This window comes from Labrus bergylta, chromosome 1, assembly GCF_963930695.1.
Source record: "Labrus bergylta chromosome 1, fLabBer1.1, whole genome shotgun sequence".
Taxonomy (NCBI): domain Eukaryota; kingdom Metazoa; phylum Chordata; class Actinopteri; order Labriformes; family Labridae; genus Labrus; species Labrus bergylta.
The window spans coordinates 28916967-28930467 of record NC_089195.1 but is presented as its reverse complement, the minus strand read 5'-3'; the positions used below and the strand labels follow the sequence as shown (position 1 = coordinate 28930467).

General features: G+C 39.3%; 1 protein-coding gene across 1 annotated transcript; it reads left to right on the top strand.

The window, feature by feature from the left end:
• Positions 1-6005: 6005 nt before the first annotated feature.
• ap1m2 (adaptor related protein complex 1 subunit mu 2) lies at positions 6006-13408 on the top strand. Its single transcript, XM_065958433.1, has 12 exons — positions 6006-6230; positions 8817-8973; positions 9087-9154; positions 9327-9457; positions 9567-9714; positions 10759-10885; positions 11019-11161; positions 11339-11410; positions 11625-11783; positions 12315-12440; positions 12785-12860; positions 13004-13408. Exons 1-12 carry the CDS (start codon positions 6189-6191, stop codon positions 13027-13029), a joined length of 1275 nt encoding a protein of 424 aa, XP_065814505.1. The 5' UTR covers positions 6006-6188; the 3' UTR covers positions 13030-13408.
• Positions 13409-13501: the final 93 nt, after the last annotated feature.

Sequence of the window (13501 nt, the reverse complement as noted above, 5' to 3'; positions counted from 1 at the left end):
GCTGGCCAACTTCATTGCTAGCTAAATGGGATCTAATTGGGTGTGTTAACTAGCTAACATGCCATATTACTGTAACAGCTAACGTGGCTAATGACCTTCCTATATTTGAGGGGAATAAGGGTTAGGTTTAACAAACAATAAAGAGTAATAGCTATTGGAACAAAGCAAAGAGCTAACCTGATGCTAGGTAATCTTGCTCAGTCTATGTTGTGGCTCATGGCGAGTATGCTAACTTGTGCCTACAGAGTGTGACAAGCTTCTGTGAGCAAAATCATGCTGCCCTCAGCGTATTCAATTTAAAAAAGTCATACTCTGCATGATACGTTTAAATTAAGCTGCAACCCCTGGTGTTGAAAAATGAAGCCAATGTGGAAGTGCAAAGAAAACTGCAGTTCCTCAAGTGTCCACTAGAGGCTGGTTGCAAAAGCCAATGAATCTCCATTAGGTCCCATGTTAAAATGCTATTTTTAGAGCATGAATAAACATGTTGACAACCTGTTTAAAAAGCTAATTTATTTATAAGTGCACTGTAAAGGGAATGTATTATTTTTTACGACACATCTGTTTTGATTTTATTAAGTCTAAGAGTTATTCATACATTTGCTTAAACAGGGGCGTGGCTGAGTTTACAGACAGATGACTCACCTCCATCTTTTTGCCTGTTTCTAGATTGATTGACACTCAGGTGGAGATTGTATTTTCAATATGGCAACCTCCATTGTTTGGCTTCAAAACTCTTCCTACATTATCACTGAGACTACGTCCATGTCTTTAACCGTCTATGGTTTAAACGCGGAAGCTATCATTAGAGATTACTGCACTGAACACTTTAAGATCAAACTAAGACTGTGATGTTGTTAACATTTTAATCTTTTTTTTCTAATGCAAAAATCTTTAACGGTACACAGTGGGTTTTAAAAATCATTAAATGATAATTAAGAGCCTTTATGTACGCGTGTGAAGGCTGCCTTTGACGTCAGCGGAGGGCCCTGCAGGAACACGCTGCTCTGCCCTCACTGTATTTCACTGGGAAGCTGGAATGTTGTCTGTCAGGAACGAGGATCCACATTCCTGAGTGCGGGACTCCACACCCAACAGCATCACATCTGCACCAAGGACAAACCATGTCCTGAATTGTACATCTATTTCTATTTTATTCTTTTTGACATTATAAAAAACAAACAGTACTGGGTCTTATTACATGTAATTGCTTTCCATCCCTAGCAGCATTGTCTTTGATTGTTTGGCATTGAAAGTTAACGAGCCTGAGTATCATTGTATGCTACACCCATGAGGCAATCAGCAGAGATACATACACCTGAGGCTAGGTGACAGATGACACTTGTCCTCTGCTATGTATTCTGTCATCCATATCCTCTCCTCACCTCATTATTTACATTGTCCTTCTATTGGCCAGCTGTTTGGAAATGGGTGGAGTTTTATGTCACACCACTAAGAGGGAGTGTCTTCGAAAAAGTTGACAGCAGTGGGTGGAGGGGGAGGGTAAGAGATACTCCCCTGTCAGGTTACCAAACAAACCACCAACTGATAGCATCACTATGCTGTTCGGTGTCTACCTGACAACCTGCAGGCCAAACACAGCATCCATAGCTGCAGGAGTCAGCAGGAGGATGCAACTGATACCTTATACTGTTCTTCATGATGCTCTTTGTTGCAATAAACAGAAAACTGAAGCTTGCATTAAGGTATCGGTGAAAGGAGGTGAAAGCCATGAGCAACTCTGTTGGGTTTCCTGTGTTGGTTACAAGACTAGCGCCAACAATCACGATGGAGGCATGTTCACAGGAAGTTTCACAAATATCTCTTTCGCTCTGAGGCTGCATGCTGCTGCTCAAACTCTGAGGACGACACACAATACAGTTAAAAGTTTTCTTTCTCATAGCATCTTCACATTAGACTGATGTGAAAAAATAGACTGGGGAAATAAATAAATAAATAAATTCAGTCTTATGGTGTTTTCACACATGCACAAAACTTGAAATTCCCAAAAGTGCCAGTGCCTACGCTAGCACCAGTTCTTTATGTTTCCACAGCCAAAGAACTGGCTCTGTGCCAGAAAAACCAGTTCCAGAGTAGCACCAACACTTACATCAGAGGTCGGGGGCAGGGTTATGGTGACCAAAATAGAAGCAAGCAAAACTTTCTTGTGACCACCTCAGGGAAAGACCTGTTAATGTTTAATTGGTATAAACTTCATAAACTTTGTCATCACATACACTTAGTTATGACTTGAATTATACCGTTTTAAAACACTTCTGCGAGTTGCATGCCATTCATGGCAGGGGTGCATCTCTCTGAATAACACTGGTATGCCAGGCGACCGGGGCTCTGAACTCTGCGATGGCGACGGACGTGTTGGAAGCGATGGCGGAGGAGAACGACATTTTTCTACAAGCGTCCTCAGTTACTCTGTGTTTTTTTTTTTGTGTGTTTGTGTTCGTAGCTGTCCCAGGTTGGTGTCTGACTTTAGAAATTGTTCCTACCATTCTTTACAACTGTGTCGAAGTAAAGTCAGAAACTGTACCCAAAAAAACACATTACTTAAAAAAACTCCAAAAATGGATGATATATTGTTTTGATAGATCTTCTTCTTTCTATTGATATTAGAAAAAAAAATACAAATGTTAACCTCCATCTAATGGAGGCCCCCATATCAACACCATAAATCCTGTAGTATCCAACCATAAAACTTTTAAACTGGAGTTTTGATTGGCTATCTTTAAGATTAAAGACTTCTGTGAAATGTAGTTGGGTGTGTTGTTAAACCACAAAGACAGCTAGCTCACTGGACCATAATTCTTTCTCACTATGGTTATCCTGTTGGAACTAACATTTATCATCTTTAGGTATCACTGCTGTTAAGGGATGCAATCAAAAAGGCTGATATTTTTGTCCATAGTTTGAGAAATAATGAATGATTTATACAATCACTCCCCAAAACCTTAGTTGGTATGTATGAATTCCTAACTTATCCAAAAACATCTAAATATATATTTTTTATGCTACTTGTTAGTCTGAGTTTCTTTCTTACATTTTGATAGCAAGACTGCTGTTTCCATAATCCATTACTGATTATTGCTCATGTCTTCAGCTAACATGCATTACATTTCCAAAGGGTTGAATGTTAAGATAACAATGTAATCTCTATGTTTACAGTCAAACGGGAACTCTCCATCTATACCTTTAAAGTAGGTCAAATACAGTGCAAAGTCCAGCCGTGTCAGTAAGAAGAAGAAAAGTCTTGTGTTTTCATTTTGTCTGACTGCTGAAGTGTTCCCGTATGTTTGTGTTGGAACCCAGCCACTATAGGGGGCTCCTGTATAATCCAGATCACATGGACCAGAGGGAGAGAGAGAGAGAGTCAGAGCAAACTGAAGGGAGCAAAGATAATGTTTACATTCAGAAGAAAAAAATCCTCCTGAGGACGACTTTTAAAATATTTGGAGACACTAAACTTTACTGGAAAAATGCAGACAAACTGGGGAAGTGGGTCAAATGTCCAGGATTGTATAGAAACAGTCAAATAAGCAAAGCGGAATAATGTTTTATGATAGGCTCAAAATAACTCATATCCTGTGTGAAGATGGCATGTTTAAGGAGTGGCTCTCTAATTTATAGCTATACGATGCTCATGTGGCATTAGATAAACAGAGTCCAGATAAGGAGAGCAGAACCAGTATGGACAAAAGGAGGGTAATATAGTAAAAAGTCTGATCGCCATCTGGCACCAAGAGGCAGACAGAGGTACAGGGCGAGGCTGAGATCTGGGGCATTAAACCACACAGAGAGGCCAAAGGGAAAAAAGGGGGGGGGGGGGTAATACATGGAGATCTTGTAGAGCGAGATTTATGGCTTAAGGAGCTCCTCAAGCATGTGATTGGAAAGTGTTTCTGTAACCCTGAAGCCAGACCTGCAGGCCACACGCTCTCAGAGAAAGAGCAGAGGTGTACTTCTCTGGGTAATAAAACTCTACAAACAAAGTGAGAGGCATTGGGTTTCTGCAGATTAACAGATCATCTTTTCAACTATTTCAATCTGTGATGCAGGGAGATTTGCATGCTTCCAGAGTTTTTATAATACAACTTTTTGACCCACAACATGACGGCTCTGTCAACAATCAGAAGATCAAATGAAGGACAAATGAAGGCGATAAAACAAAGCCATACCTGTTATCGCCGACTCTGAAGTATTATCAGAGGGAAAGAAGTACTAGAAAAGAAGCTCTTGTTCATTTTCCTCTTCGCTGTCAATCTAAATGTTTTCATTTCACCATACAGCGTTTGGATGGAGCAGCTATGGCTGTCTCCTGGGACTTCCTCAGTAACTAGTTTCCCATCAACCATTGCTGCAAACAATGTTGAAAGCTGTCAGGCAGTTGATTTAACTCTTGTGAATATATAAATGTTTCTCTTGTTGGGGATGATTCTTTCTTTCCTTTGCTCAATCAGTAATGTAGCATATTAAACGTCTTTAGCAGCCTATTGGTACTTTTAGAACAATGACCTGATACAAATGTGTTTCCTCAGTAATCTGAAGTTATTACATCAATACGCGGTGAACTGACAGATTCCCATCTTTGCGAAAAAGTTAACTTTACCACAAAATAATCTTTTCTTTGTGTGTTTTCTGTACACATCTTTCCTTCAGATACTGAAGCAATGATAACATAAGTCAAGGCCTCACACTGTTGTTGTGTCAGTCAGATAAGTCCATTTCATGAGGTCTCTTACAGGATACAGAAATGGACAAACTGTTGATATGTCATGTCATATGTCATACCTGTTTTATCTGTTATGATAAAGGGAAAGTTTAAGATTATTTATAAAGGCACTATAGAGGAGTCTTGTGATGAAATATAAAGTCACAGTAGTGCACTGAAGAGTCATTTATTTTCCTTATTTGACAGCGCTGACTTTAAAAATTGGGATAAACTTTTTGGGGGTGGATCGATACAGTTTCAAAAGAAAAAAGACAGGAGGGTACTAGATAAAGTGTTGCTGATTATGAGCTGTTATTATTGTTCATGAAGCTACAACACTAGCATGCAGCCAGATTCACAACTCTTACAGCGAAGATAAAAACAAATATGAAACCATCTACATTTTATTTCACTCAATTTATAATATACTGGCCTACACTTCCTGTTAAAAAAAAACACCATGTGTATAATAACTCTTTAGATGAAGAACAATATTTACATTCTGTATAATTCTATATATTCTAAATATTCGAGCTGAGACTATACAAGACAAAAGATAAGTGTTGATTTGGATGGAATCACACTGCTCTTCAATGTGCAGTTTTTTAGGATTTAGGACTTATTGCATGTTAACCTTTAAAGTCTGTAACCTTCAGTGTAACTACAGTAACTTTGTCTCTATTCAAGTGCACATATGTGAACATATTATCAACCTTACATTTTCTACAGGGCTTTAAAAAACAATTTGAATGCATATTTAAACACTGGTAAAAAAAAAAAAAAGGGAGATTCATTTCAAACTTTATTAAACAAACCTTATTCATGAGCACTGATAACATTCAGAAGAAGTGTGCATACATCTATAAGATAAAAAAGGAAATCCGAGTTTTATCTACAGGTACAGATTTAAATAAAGCGAGTGAGAGAAGTTTGCAGGTACTTCTCTTTTTGACCTTTCTGTGTTCAAAGGTGTGTTTCAAATTGAAGCAGAGCAGGGAGAGAAAACAGTTTGACGTATTAACAAATCTAAAATTAAAGACTATTATATGATGAATCATTTGTACCACTCCTGTTGTGGTCTAGGACATTTAGAGTGTGACTAACGCGTCTTTATAAATTCTCTACAAAACAAAACAAACAAAAAAAAAAAGACACATCAATCAAACATCGGTTTATGTCCCTGCTCTGATTTCTGTGCCTGTGGCGCCCTCTAGCGGATACATTCAGCATCACGCGTCCTTCTTTTAGCCCAGGTGAGCTGGTGAACGTTTTACCTACCTGCCATGACGTCACGGCCCCTCCAGGAAACAGACACGGTGGAGTCCATGATCACCTCGGGCTGATTAATGTGTCTTAGTTTGGATGGAGAGACGAAAATAAGCCTCCTGAAACCCTGACCTGGACTTCGGACAGAGTTTTGTGTGACTTGTTGACTCGCACTGTTGAACTTTCGTGGGTGAAAAACACGATGTCTGCCTCCGCTGTGTTTGTGTTGGACCTGAAGGGGAAGGTAAGATTAATGCTGCAGATAATTGCACACACTGATACACGCCTAACTGTATTCACGACACTTTAAGCGACATAAACTTGTAAAATGCTAAATTTAGGCTTTTCTTTGTTTAGGTTTTTAACTTCGGCCGTAACTGTTCAATCATTAATAGCGTTTGAGTGGTTAAAAATTAATGAGCAGCTTGCTACACACTCACTCATTGGGACTTTCTTTCTTTTTTTACTTCCGGGATACATGTCAGTCAGTGACAGCGTCAGCCTTAAATAACTTCAGGGATTTTTTTTATTTGAATTTATATCATACTTGACAGTATTTTTATTTTACACAAATGTACATTTCTAAGAATAACCTTATTTTCTTTAAGAGTAATCTTTATTTTAATGTTTTTATTTAGACTAGCTCTAAATATGTCGTTTATAGCCTACATATTTAGAACTTAATTCGACCCCAGACAGAACTTAAAATAGAATTGTGTTTTCATTTTTTTTTTTTTTTCCATTGAATCGCTTCCCTTGTCCCATTCAGTATTTTTTTCCCTTTTACATATTGTCATTACTCGAGGCTATATGCATCTTGTCTACATTTGCATGTGTCAAAATGTATTTCTAGCCTATTAAAAGTTATTGTGCGCACTCTTAAATAAAGCACTACAAAATAATAATATTATATTAATTGAAAGTGACCAACAGGGCTGCAGCACCTGTTAACCTGGCTGTAGCCTCCATTCATCCTGTATCACCACCCACGGTCTATAACCCCCATTTTTCCTTCACGGCATGGCTCCAACACTCTTTCTTGTCTTCCCTCTCCTTGTAACCTGATAGGTCACCAGGTAGTGTTACAGACAAACCTGAGGCACACAAGGTTTCAGGTGTTTTAGGAGACATGAATGGAGTGTGTACAGAATCACACCTGATATGTCATTTGGACTGATGTTCAGCTGGCCGCTGCTCTCCTGCTGCTGTTTGTCACAACCTCAGGTGGTTTCATCGTGAGCAAGTTGAACCTGTTTCACATTTGTCTTATGAAGACAACAATTCAAGTCAGAGATGCACCAATTGATATGGATCGAATGAAAGTCTTGTTATTGATGTTTTATATGACAGGAGATGTGATTGGTTATAAGCCAACAAAAAGTGCAAAAGCATGAAAGCACATTTAATCAGTGATGCCACAAACAGCAGGACTTGTTCCTGCTCTGTGGCACTGTGGGCAACAGAAGATGTCTTTAAACATTGTCTTGTATTTTTTAAGGCAAAAGGACAATTTAAAAAACAGTCTGCGGCAAATAATGTGGAAGTGAGGGTCCCTGTCCCAAGTGATGCCGACTCACCGAAGTTCAAAACCAGCACAGGCAACGCCAAATATGTTCCTGAGACAATTGGGAAAGTCTATGTTTAAAATAACAATTTAGCCGATTAGATGTTATTTTTAAAAACTTTGTCTGGTTTTCATAGGAGCTGCAGTGATTGGGTGTCTTCAAATTGTTGTTAGAGGTCCCTCCTCTTGAAATGTCATTGGAACAAATCCTACAGAAAGCTGATGTCACTGATCTGTTTCAGAGACAGGTGACCTTAAAAAAAACTCTTCTCTGAAGCATCAGGTGGATATATTAGCCTGTCAGCATTAAATTAATGTCACCGGACAGATACACATCAGCTGCTGAAGTAGTGCATCATGTATGCCACTTTATTAGTTCATATAGGATAATCCCTGTCAGCACGGCCATTATGCACTAATACTAATGTCCAATCAATGCATCCCTAATTATAGTTTAACAGGAAACTGATGTTCAAGCATAAAAGGTTTGCAACTGGCTAGGACCCTCACTCTTTCATATGACAGTAGGGTTGAAGAACAGTTCTTCCCTCTGAATTGATGTGAGACAGAAAATTTAGAATAAAATCAAGTACCTGAAATGTATATGCAGGTACAGCACTTGAATAAATGTACTTAATGAACGAAGAAAGCAAACAAGACCAAAGCACCAAGATGGATCATTTCTACATAGTTATTTTTAATGACTGTCACCCATACAGTGATGGATGTATGTGTCAGATGAGGTGAATAACAATATTCTGGTGAATCAGACTTTTTATTCTAAGCCAAAGATTGATTTTGAGGTGCAGGTTACACATTCAAAATTAGTTCATTATAATATTTCTGAGTTTGAAAACACTTCTAACACATGAAAGAAGAGACCTAAGAATGACATTTTGTCCACAGGGGGGTGCCAAAAGCGACACAACTCAAAAAGTCCTTACAGGAGATTTAACTGAAGCAAATAATAATAAAAAAAAAAGTATAAACTCGGGTATAGTTGGAAATTAAATCAATAAGTCATCCTTTATGCCTTGAATCAACATCAGAAATCTAAATCCTGGATAATGTCTGAAAGGTGAAATGGCTGTAAAGCTGATTTGAGTTTAAAAATCAAAGTGGTAAGAAAGGATCAGTGTCACACAAACATATTTTGAGAACAAGTAATGCATCGATCATATATCACCGCATTATTTCTTGTAACATCTGTAGGATACTGAGCATGCAGTTGTTCTCTAAACATGGGCCGTGATTCTCTTCAATCAGGTGCTGATTTGTCGGAACTACAAAGGCGATGTGGACATGGCAGAGATCGACCACTTCATGCCTTTGCTGATGATACATGAAGAAGAAGGCCTCCTCTGCCCTGTGCTGTCCCACGGCAGTGTCCACTTCATGTGGATCAAACACAGCAACCTCTACTGTATCCTAACCCGACATGTAGCCGGCGTCTGTGTTTTATTTTCTTTCATCACATCCCAGATTATTGATTACATATGCAGCTGTAAAATACTCCTTGACTTGACGTCTGCACAGTGGTGGCCACTACAAACAAAAACTCCAACGCCTCTCTCGTCTACTCTTTTCTTTACAAAATAGTGGAGGTGAGTCACACACACACACACACACACACACACACACGTGTAACTAATGACTTAAATGTTTGTCATACACACTGTTGTGCTGTTTCCGTCGATTAACTCTTCTGTACATGAAGAACCAGAAGATGATGTCAGATAGAGTTAAAAAAAAAAAACCCTGTCTTTACCTGGTCAGGTGTTCACAGAGTACTTCAAAGAGCTGGAGGAGGAGAGCATTCAGGACAACTTTGTGGTCGTCTACGAGCTGCTGGACGAGCTGATGGACTTCGGCTTTCCTCAGACGACAGACAGCAAGATCCTACAAGAGTGAGGCTCTGAGACATGTGCACATTCAGACACGTAAATATTCTGTTGAGTATAAAAGTGTTGTGTGTAAATCACAGCGGGCCGTCTCTTCGCTTCTCATTTCTTGCAGATACATCACGCAGGAAGGGGCCAAGCTCGAGGTGGCCAAGTCCAAGGTGCCAACCACTGTCACCAACGCCGTCTCCTGGAGGTCAGAGGGGATCAGATACAAGAAGAACGAGGTCTTCATAGACGTCATCGAGTCCATCAATGTGCTGGTAAGATACGACACAGGGCTGATGTTTCATGTAATTCACTCAAAACTGTCAGAGCTGGGGCGCTGGTGGCGCAGTGGTTTGTGCATGCGCCTCCATGTATGGAGGGTAGGGTCCTCCAAGCGGGCGGCCCAGGTTCCCACCTGTGGCTCCTTTCCTGCATGTCGTTCCCCACTCCCTCTCCCTGATTCCCAACTCTTATCCACTGTCCTGTCTCTCCATTAAAGGCACAAAAAGCCCCAAAATAAATCTTTAAAAAAATCAAATATTTTCAGAGCGACACTAAAACATCTGCTCGGCTTGGAAGAATTGTACTCGAGCTGTAAAGTCACATAGTGCTGTTTGTATTTAGAATCACCATTTATAGTTTACAGACGTTGGATTAGATTGTTCCTTCAGTCACTCGCTCAGTCAAGTGTTATTAAATGTGTGTTACTTTATTTATGTTTGCTCAAAATACATCAAAAGAGTTTCAAATGATTGTGATGAATATTCCAGAATAGAGCAAAGGCTGCCTGAATAATCTCTATATAAAGTATGCAGAAATTACACATCCAGGTTAAAGCTCCTGTGAGGGTTTTTTTTGGCTGCTTATGAAATTGATACTGATGCACACAAGACAATCATCGTAAAAAGAACGGTTATTTCTTTGTGGTTATTTTAATCCCTAAATCCAGTGCCGCAGGGTAAGTGTCCGACAAAGTGCCGCTGCGTGCTGCAGAAACCGCCTCTCTTTTACATTTTCCACCTCAAAGATTCTCAATGAGTGATTCATTAGACCGTCAAAATCGACTCAAACTGAACGTCTCTCAACAGGAGCTTCAAGTGTAAGCATGCAGGTTTGTTTAGTCCCATTAGTATGAATGATGTATCTGTTTTGATATTGAAGAGCGAGAGCCTCTGTTAGTGTGTATACATGCGCAAGTGTCAGATTAGAATAAGGTATATTGAGGCTTTGATGACAATATCTTTTTAGATGAAGAGGACCTAATCAGATACAGAACAAAGTAACTATAGAATGATTTCTCCTCTGTGTGTTGTGTTCAGGTGAATGCTAATGGCAGCGTGATGAGCAGTGACATCGTGGGCAGCATCAAGCTGAAGACCATGCTCTCTGGGATGCCTGAGCTGCGGCTGGGCCTCAACGATCGAGTGCTTTTTGCTCTCACTGGACGTACGTTTCTATGCAGCCTCTATCTCTATACCACCCATCTGTAACTCCAGTCGTCTTGCTGTATGTGCATGAAGCTTATCTTTCTGCTTTGGTTATATTATAACCAATATCGATTTTATTGTGCTGTGTTCAGGTGACAAAGGAAAGACGGTGGTGATGGAGGATGTGAAGTTCCACCAGTGTGTCCGTCTCTCTCGCTTTGACAGCGATCGAACGATCTCCTTCATTCCTCCCGACGGGGAGTCTGAACTCATGTCCTACCGCATCAATACACATGTTAGTATGAATTAGTGGCAGGGACCATTTTATTACAGAATGAGCAAACACACTAGGGGTAATTTAAATATTATGTGATTTATAATAAAAGTGATTTACTTGAATTTAATTGAAAATAAATAAAGTGTTTGACCATATTCATTATTTGTTCATGACATATTTGTTCTTCTTTTACAGGTGAAGCCGTTGATATGGATCGAATCAGTCATAGAGAAATTCTCTCACAGCAGAGTGGAAATCATGGTTAAGGTAATTCAAAGAAAAATGAAGTACAGTTGCAGAAAATGAAAGTCTTGTTATTGTTTTATATGACAGGAGATGTGATTGTTGATAAGCCAAAAAAAAGTGCAAAAGCATGAAAGCACATTTAATCAGTGATGCCACAAACAGCAGGACTTGTTCCTGCTCTGTGGCACTGTGGGCAACAGAAGATGTCTTTAAACATTGACTTGTGTTTTTTTAGGCAAAAGGACAATTTAAAAAACAGTCTGTGGCAAATAATGTGGAAGTGAGGGTCCCTGTCCCAAGTGATGCCGACTCACCGAAGTTCAAAACCAGCACAGGCAACGCCAAATATGTTCCTGAGAAGAACCTGGTGGTGTGGACCATCAAGTCATTTCCTGTAAGAAATACACAACTACAACATTATGACCAATAATGAAATCTAACGCGATCCAATACAACATTTCTACCATAAAATCAACTTTTACAAAGCGTCTACATTTTCATGTTTTTGTTGACGTGGTCGGAAAGGTTATAATTCTACTTCATATTTTTTTATCGAGGTCATAGTGATGGTTTACTAGAGTGCATTCAATTCAAATGTGTTCCTTATATTTTGCTCCCCTCCTGTATGTTTATGGAGTTGGTGAAATATCAGGAACATATTTCAGTTGAATGCACTCTAGTTCACCATCTCCCACCATGACTGCAGTAATAAACATACAGGAGAATTATGAGCTTTCTGATCATGTCCATTAAACTGAAAATGCAGCGGCTTTGTAAAAGCAGAATTTACAGTGGATATGCTGCATTGCATTGCATTAGATTGCATAGGTGATCATAATCTTACGGCTGATTGGCCCACATTGTGATCACAGATAATAATTTGTGCTATGCTAACTCATGTCTGTTAATCCATCTGTCCATCCAGGGGGGTAAAGAGTTCCTAATGAGAGCTCATTTTGGTCTGCCCAGCGTGGAGAACAATGAGCTGGAGGGCAAACCTCCCATCACTGTCAAATTTGAAATCCCGTACTTCACAGTCTCAGGAATACAGGTGCGTTTTGCGAGTGTGTGTATGCAAGTAAATGTGCTTATGTTACGTTCTGCTTTAATGTCAAACATGCCAGAAATAAAGCCAGTAGAAGCACAATTATTTTGGACTTTTAAGTGTATTTGTACAAGTAATATCTTGTTGTAATAATACGGCACTTTTAAAGCTTAAGCAGTCCCCTAACGTTTTGCATAGGGCGTGCACATTTGATAGTCAAGTCAGGTCATGTAAGAGATCATATTTTGTGCTCAGACCGGCCAGCTAGATTTTAAATTAATTGATGATGCACAATTTGGTTTCATGCCTCAACATGTTCTCTCTCTCTCTCACTCACTCATTTTCACCAGGTGCGATATATGAAGATTATTGAAAAAAGTGGTTACCAGGCTTTACCTTGGGTCCGGTACATAACACAGAGTGGAGGTAAATGATTAACTCGGCATTAGCCTTCAATGTGATGAGACAAGCTGCTCTGAATGCACTATTTAAGGAACACATGGATATATTTTATTTACGTTTATTTTAGCCTTTCCTCTTATTATTGTTTTCTTTTTTTATGCAAATAGACTACCAACTGAGGACCAATGTATAAAGCCTGTGGGGATTGCTGTATATTCCTAACTACCAGGACCCACGGAGGACCTTCATGATCTCTTCACCTTGACTGAAAGAATGTCTTAATATTTCACCTGTCCTATTTTTATGTCAATGATTTTGTTTTATGAAATCTGTGTGCAATTAAATTTTTAATATTTCTATTGTGGGACCACTGCTAATTATGTAATTTGCTAAATGAGATTACAGCTTTAAAACCATTTGTCACTATATCCTCTGTGTTAGAAGCCAGCTGCTTTCTTTTTGTCAAGAGTTTGTAACGCCATGTATGGGCGGCATTTCTCCTAATATTTGTAGTCATACATTGTGTAATCACAGTCGCGAAATTCCGCCCAAAATAAAAAACTTACACCCGCCTTTTTTTTTCCCCCCTCACTTGTCTCTTGAGAATTACATCCAAAGGTCAGAAATGTGAATGAACTCCCTTTGAAGCGCTTCAACGTATACGA

Bases quoted from the DNA above. Each gene is read 5' to 3' on its own strand.
- ap1m2 (XM_065958433.1), top strand. From the start codon at position 6,189: ATGTCTGCCTCCGCTGTGTTTGTGTTGGACCTGAAGGGGAAG. The intron at 10,886-11,018 runs GTACGTTTCTAT...TGCTGTGTTCAG, and splicing joins GCTTTTTGCTCTCACTGGAC to GTGACAAAGGAAAGACGGTG. The intron at 11,784-12,314 runs GTAAGAAATACA...CTGTCCATCCAG, and splicing joins GGACCATCAAGTCATTTCCT to GGGGGTAAAGAGTTCCTAAT.